Below are 7,665 nucleotides of genomic sequence, written 5' to 3' on the forward strand. Positions count from 1 at the left end.
GCTTTTCCATCATTTCTATGCACTTCAAGATGTCAAAATCAAGCCTCAATTGATGATTCTGAGTTTTATATTCATGTACATGGCTCTGAGATTACATAATGCAAAGTAGACACAATATGCTTCACTGGCTTTATCAAAATGAGAAGTTTTTTATAAACACACTATAATCTTACCAGGACAATCATTTGAAGAAACCACCATCCTTTTCTGAATGAAGCTATATGATTAATAAGCCTTCTGTTTTTTTCTTTATTCTGTGCAGATAACAAGATCAATCATCGGAATATAGTGATATGTCAAAAAGCTACTTCTAATCCCTTTGATTTACTTTAATGCATGTGAGAGGTACAATACAACAATGTCCATGCAGTGATTTATAATTTATATAAAGCTTGTTGCAAATACAATACAATGAAGCAATAGATCCAACAATGTGTTTATTTGCAGTACAATAACAAATGAAATGGTTAACTTTGTCACACTCACACACTTAATTTCCCTTAGATATATAGTCTACTACCTCCTCTGGTTTTTGGATGCAAAACGAAGGACTAAATAAAACAAGACCCTATATAACACAGCCCAACCTAACATTATGAGCACATTGTTCCTCTTCTTGTATCCTTCAGTTGAAATATCAAGACTTTTCAAGATATCAAAACCGGTGATGTTAATTTCATCATTTGCAAAGGAAATATTGGTCTGGTACTCGTTCATCAAGAGCCCCTCATAAGGGTATGTCATTGTTGAAATCTTGTTCATCCAACGCCAATAATGTGGCATATCATTGCTGTTCAAGAAGTATCCACAAAACAAGAAGAAGAGGGCAGTGAAGGCGATAACCGCTGCATACCCCAAGATGTAGTTCGGAACGACCGAGCTCACAAACACAACGAATGAATTGGTTGAGAGGAGAGAAAGGAAGAGAAGAAGCAAGAAGTAGAGAAAAGGGCCTCTAAGCTGCAAAGCAAACCAAACAATGCCTGCATAAGCTGAAGCTTGGAGAGCAAGAAATGGCATGTGGGTGATTAGGCCTGCAAAGGTGTAGGAGGAAGCTCTGTAGGCATTGTGTGAAGTCTCGCGGATGAAGATGAACCTCTCTTGGATGAAGGCCGGGACGGCATCATTGGAAGAGAAGAAAAAGAGGCACACGGTGAAGATGAAGAAGCTGAGACGGTTCGTGATTCCTTGCAAGGACTCTTTGGGGTTGTGGAACATGGTGGCCATCATGAAACCCATGAAGGTGAGGACCATGAGTCTTGACAGGAAAAGCTCAGGGGTCCTCCTTATGTTTATGAAGTTGCGGCGCATCAGGATCCAAATCTCTCTTGTGTAGGAATTTGCAAACTTTGGACCAAGATGTTCAAGTTTTGAATTTGGGGGTGTCAGGTAGTCATTCTCATTCACTGTGTAGTCACTGCTGTGTGGTGTTGGAGTTGCTGGGAGGATTTCACTCGAGTAGGCGTAGTAGTAGCCAGGGGAAGCTTGACTGTGATCATCACACAAATAAAGTAATTAAGGATTAACAAATACACAAACAAAATTGGTCCCTTTGAGATGTTTGTTAGAAAAAGTTCAACCCTTAAAACAATTACTTAAAAATTGTTCTTTTCAGCAACATATGCCTTAGATTTAAAAAGGGTCGCAATTTGTGGAAATCGTTTCTGGTGGATAATCAGCAACAAACCTGTAACTTGTGCTGGTTTCTGATAGTCACAAATTGCAGGGGCTGTTGGGGATCCACCCGAAACGGTGATCACATATCATTTTCAATTTAAAAAAGGCTTAAATAAGTTTTTCGTCCCTAAACTTTCCATAATACCTGGTTTTCGTCCCTCGCCGGAGCAAAGGTGGGGTTTAGTCCCTAACCTTTGCCAAAACGTTTGGTTTTCGTCCCTCCGGAGCTCTGGGTCAACGCCGGAGCTCCGGTGGCCCATGTGGCAATGCCACATAGGATTAGTGAGGCCACGTGTTATTATTATTATTATTGTTAAATTTTGGATCTCATCCTCATGTATAAAATTGAATTTGGTTTTAGTCCCTGGAATAGTAATCATGATTTGGCATGCATCCTTACATAGAATATTGATCTGTGTTTTGGTCCCTTATTGGACATTAAAAGGCTACTTAGGAAGAAAAAACGTGTTAAAGTATGACAATTGCTAAGGCCACAACATAATTTCATGCATAAGTCAAAATATTCTTACAAAATGATAGTGGTCCATCCACAAAGACATAAATTGCACAAGTGGCTTAACTTGGCTACATCAATAAAAATAGTGGTCCATCCACATTAGCACGCACAGGAGCAAGCTGGAATGTGACAAATCCTCAAGAACCAGCACAGGAGCAAGCTGGAAACCAGGCACCAACAACAGCTCCAACCCCTCGAGTAAGTTTTCACCATTGACTTATGCATGAAATTATGTTGTGGCATTTGCAATTGTCATACTTTAACACGTTTTTTCTTCCTAAGTAGCCTTTCAATAGGGGACCAAAACACAGATCAATATTCTATGTAAGGATGCATGCCAAATCATGATTACTATTCCAGGGACTAAAACCAAATTCAATTTTATACATGAGGATGAGATCCAAAATTTAGCAATAATAATAATAACACGTGGCCTCACTAATCCTATGTGGCATTGCCACATGGGCCACCGGAGCTCCAGCGTTGACCCAGAGCTCCGGAGGGACGAAAACCAAACGTTTTGGCAAAGGTTAGGGACTAAACCCCACCTTTGCTCCGGCGAGGGACGAAAACCAGGTATTATGGAAAGGTTAGGGACGAAAAACTTATTTAAGCCTTTAAAAAATGATATGCTTTCACGATATATTACTACTGCTGAGTACATGGTCTTACCTTGTGGTGGGCTTCTGCACCTTGTTATCCTTTTTAAGTTTTGAAGGAGTGAATTTTAGAAAAGCTGCACTATGGCTGGCGCTCCATGACATTGAGGTATTATTGAGACTCCTCACACTGTGATCAAAATCCTCTTGGCCTTTTCTACTTACTTGTGATGAGTAAGAGAAGTCTTGAGATTTTTCATCACGGTGTAAAGATGGGGATGGTGAAGGTGCAGCAGAAAACAGTGAAAATTCAGACAAATGAGGTGGTTTCATCCCTGTGCGTGCAAACTCAGCGAGTGCCTCAACTCCTAGTTCGGACTGATCATACTCTTGGATAACATCAATGAGATGCTCAATTGGGTTCTCACCTTTGGGGACCTTGCGCGCCATGCGACCCAAGTGGAGGGTCACATCTTTAGGTGACCCTTGATACATGAGCTGGCCTCTAGCAAGGATAATGAGATGGTCGAGGAGCAACTGGATTCTGGATGAGGGCTGGTGAATGGTGAGGATCACGGTGCTTCCATTGCGCGCAATGTCATGCACCTTCTCAATCACACTGTTAGCACTGGTGGAGTCTAGTCCTGAAGTTGGCTCGTCCAGAAACAGAAGTGATGGTCCGTGAATGATGTCAACCCCAATTGAGACCCTGCGACGCTCTCCACCGGACACCCCTCTTGTCCCTTCATCTCCTATGTAGGTGTTCCTAGATGACTGCACCACCCAAAAAACTTATACAACTGTTGGAATAAGAGATGAACAGAGAATAATTATCTAAGAGAATTGCTTCAGTCAATAGTACTAGGTGAATGTTTGGTTTCACAATTTCCGCAGAATCCGAGGCATGTTTAGTTAGAAGCTAAGACTTGTAGCTTCGAACACGAATTGATTCTAGAACATCTCACTGTGAAACCAAAATCTCACTGTGAAACCAAACATGCTATAAGTATGATACTTATATACACCTAGAAATAAATACAACTTTTTACAAGATAATAATTTGTAAGGATGCTAGCTCTTATTTGTATGAACCTTTAAGTATATGAATCTTCTATATCATACTACAACCTATAGATACATGAATTATGAATAGTGAGTGTCCAGAAACGATCCATGGTTGATGAGATATCAAGCAATTAAAAAGAAAGAACAAAAAAGGAAACATTAGAATAAAGGAGTTACACATGTTAAAAAAATGGTTGATGAGATTTAGTATATGGAGTATGATTTTAAAGGTTGAAAAATACTTACGGATAAGCCAAGCTGGTCAATGAGCTTCTCTACTCTCTGCTTCTTATCAGCAAGAGAAAGTGGCCCCAAGCGAAAATCAGCAGCAAACATCAAAGTTTCATAGACAGTGAGCATTGGATAAAGCCTATCTTCCTGCATGATATAAGCAGAGGTTCTTTTGATCAAGCTTGGGCTCACAGTTGTCCCATCTAAGGACACCTTCCCTTTAAGGCTCCCACTTGCAATTCTCCCAGCTAGTCCATCAAGAAAAGTGGACTTCCCTGCACCACTAGGCCCCATCACTGCAGTGACGCAACCTTTTGGTGCATAACCAGTGATATCATGCAGCAAGTCCACATCTTCACTGGACCACTTCCCATCAACCTTCTTCTTCTTTCTCACAGTATATGTAAGGCTTTCAAACTCAACACCCCCGGTGAAACTCACCGGTTTCTTTATGTCAATTACAGTCTCATCACGATAGCCGTTGGCTTGAGGCATGTTTGAGGTTTAAGATGTCACCAACTACTGCTGATAGAGAAATTCAGTGTTGGAACAGAACATGTTCTGAAGGGCTCTCCCAAAACTGAGGACATGGGGTTCTGAGGAGGTATTAAAAAGGAAAGGAGAATGTGATGATTGGGGATGTCTCTGAGGAGGTGCTTCCAAAGCTATCACAATGTTGTCTTGATTGAAGAATCCATTTTGGGGTTCGTTTCCATCGTAAAGATGAAAATAGCTTCTTGTTTTCTTCATCATTTGATTCATTGAGTAATTCCTTCATACAGTTAGCATGCATACGTGATTGATATTGTATATAATTCAGCAATGAAAGGCTGGCTACGAAGATAACTTTGGATTTATATATTTCCTATTTGTATGTGTAGCAATCAACGGAGTTTCCAATTCTATAAATAACTATTAAATAACAGGTTACTTGAACAATTGCAATTTTGCTACTATTCAACAATGCAATGACAAATATCCATGCAATGCTAGTGTAGCTAGTCTTCACACTTCATTAGTATTTCCGCACAAATAAAAGGACAACATATAAAAGACACTTCAAAACTAAAGGAAACAGTTGTCCAAGAAACTAAACCTTCCAATTAAAGACTGCATGTAATTAGGATTTCTATTTTGAAATACATGCCAATAAATTAGTAAAACTCAATGTATGTTCATTTAGCATAGATTTCACTTTAAGGTGGTAAATAAAGTAAAAAAATAGTAGTATCTGAAGAAGAAATTGATAATGTTTGGATAAGTATACAAACATCTTTGTCTATTTTCAGTCATTTATACCAAAGATAAATATATACTATGATTTTAACATGGCAGGAATCGTTACTATCTAAGAATGCACCACAAGATATGTCTCGTGGTTCTTGATTTAACAAAGCGCATAAAAGCTAATTACCAAAGTCTGCAAATTAATATATTCATGACAATAAGAATAAATGTCGAAAGCGAGGGGATTTGGCACTTTGTGGAGTTAAAATGAAAGGAAACAAAAAGTTGAGTATAACTCGTGGGTAATTATCACCTTTCATTCCTTGCAATGAAGTGTTCACTACCGACAAGTTAATGGTTTAGTGGTAGTTAAGCTAGATCCATATAAGAGTGATGATAAAGTTCAAATCTCACAAAAATCATCTATTAGGAGGGTCTACTAAAATTTTCGAAATGGGTTTGATTGCTCTTGATGCATTACATTTAAAAATCTTCTCTTGCGTGATTTCCAATATATATGTTTCACATGATATTAGGATAATTGATTAAAAACATCATTCTCGTCATTTCATTTCTCCCATATGTTTTTTCGGGCTTCAATATTTAACTTTATATGTGAATACCAAACTTTATATTGCACTCCATAATGCTCTATTGGAGTGTGTAATGTCTGATTGTTGAGTGAGAGTTTAAAGAGCGAGGGGCTGGACAATTTTTTATTATTATCAAGGTCGTATTTTTACCATTGACCGCTATGAGGCTAATTCTTTATATTAAACTAGTATTTTTACCCGTGCGATGCACGGGGGATATTCATTTTGTTTTTTGTGTGTATTTCTTTTAAGTCTATGAGTTCTTTTAAAAGATATTTTAGGGATTAAAAGAACTAAATCTATTTTGGATATATGAAATCATAAATTTGTATGTTTTTGCTCCAACGGTCATCTCCCTCCTCCATCGTCTTCTTCACCATGGAACCCTTAAAATAGTCACGTGAGAAGCATGTGACTTGTCCAGTCATCAAGCTCTATGAAGAAAGTCACGTGAGACACGCGTGAGGGAGCCGCATCAGCTTCTCACGTTAGTTTTCTCACGGAAGGCAAACGGCAGACCAAAAGTGCAACAACATGTATAGTTGGAGGACTTTTTTTGCTAATTTTGAAGTTTGGGGACGATTTTCGCAGGAAGGCCATAGTTGAGGGACCAAAAGTGCAATTAAGCCTTTTTTTTAAGTAGCTATTTTATTTTTCTTTTTTGTACTTATTTTTCTAAATGCTCGATTGATAGTTTTTCGATATCTATTAAATAATCTATTCCATGGAGTTAAAGTCATCTGCTAAAAATAGCCATTGAATGTTTTTTTTTTCAATTGGAATAATTACATTGTGAATAAAATTGAAAGTGTATCGTTGCACATTTCTTGTAAAAAATCGTATTCGACATTGCGAAAGATTTCTTTATACCATAATATCAATCTTTCAAATTCTCACATTAAAGTGTATTTAACTTTCCTTTTTATTCTTGAATTAAAAAAAACTTTCCTTTTTATTTGAAATTATATAAATTTAAAAATGGACAAAACTAAAAAATAACCATAAAGACCAATTACTTAAAGAACCTTGCCTTCGTAATTCCTTTTTATTTTTTATTTTTCATTTTTCGCTTTATGCTTTTTATTTAAACATTTAGAAATACTACACCTTTTTTAATTCGGAATTCAACAATATAAATTTAATTTTAAAACAATAAACTTTCATTTTTTAGGATTAATATATTTTATAAATTCTAACTAATTAATCATGTCTTTTGGAATTCCTAACTGATATTAATCACATATTAACCACTAAAGTTTTCAATAAACACATATCTCACATGTAACTGAAATAATTGTAGTGCAAAGATTTTTTTTCCTTTAATTTATTGTTAAGAAAGATATTTTTTTGTATCGTCATTATGAGCATGAATGTGTTGTGTGGTTTTTAAATTATAAAACCAAAATTAAAAATTATTTGGCATTGATATCAAATTTATGGTAAAACTATGTTCATTGGAAGTTTCAAAAAAAAAATCATGCTCTATGGAGTTCCTAACTGATATTAACCACTAATTTTTTTCATGCACAGAAATTAACCACATGTAATAGAAATAGTTATAGTGCAAAGGGGTTTTTCCATTAATTAAGGAAGATAATTTCTTAAATTGGCATTATGGCCATGAATGAGCATGTGATATTGTTTCGATGAATTTACTCTTTATCAAAAGGGAGATATATGTTTAAAATTTACTATTTTTTTTTACCATAATACCAATTTTTCAAATTCTCACATTAATTGGATTAGCATGTATTTA

The 7,665-nt window shown here is 36.6% G+C and overlaps 1 protein-coding gene across 1 annotated transcript; it reads right to left on the reverse strand.

Moving 5' to 3' along the window:
- Positions 1 to 351: 351 nt before the first annotated feature.
- LOC130740114 (ABC transporter G family member STR2-like) lies at positions 352 to 4,685 on the reverse strand. The gene is made up of 3 exons (XM_057592621.1): positions 4,105 to 4,685; positions 2,867 to 3,567; positions 352 to 1,489 (listed from the first exon to the last, which is right to left on the reverse strand). The coding sequence occupies exons 1-3, from the start codon at positions 4,582 to 4,584 to the stop codon at positions 517 to 519; spliced, it is 2,154 nt and encodes a 717-aa protein (XP_057448604.1). The 5' UTR covers positions 4,585 to 4,685; the 3' UTR covers positions 352 to 516.
- Between the last annotated feature and the right edge of the window lie 2,980 nt (positions 4,686 to 7,665).

The sequence above is a fragment of the Lotus japonicus genome, chromosome 2 (genome assembly GCF_012489685.1).
Source record: "Lotus japonicus ecotype B-129 chromosome 2, LjGifu_v1.2".
In the NCBI taxonomy this organism is placed as follows: Eukaryota; Viridiplantae; Streptophyta; class Magnoliopsida; order Fabales; family Fabaceae; genus Lotus; species Lotus japonicus.

Excerpts from the sequence above, each read along its gene's own strand:
- LOC130740114 (XM_057592621.1), bottom strand. The coding sequence starts at position 4,584 with ATGCCTCAAGCCAACGGCTATCGTGATGAGACTGTAATTGACATAAAG. Across the intron at positions 3,568-4,104 it reads TTGACCAGCTTGGCTTATCC|TCATCTAGGAACACCTACAT; the intron begins GTAAGTATTTTT and ends TGGGTGGTGCAG. Across the intron at positions 1,490-2,866 it reads GTGCAGAAGCCCACCACAAG|TCAAGCTTCCCCTGGCTACT; the intron begins GTAAGACCATGT and ends TGATGATCACAG.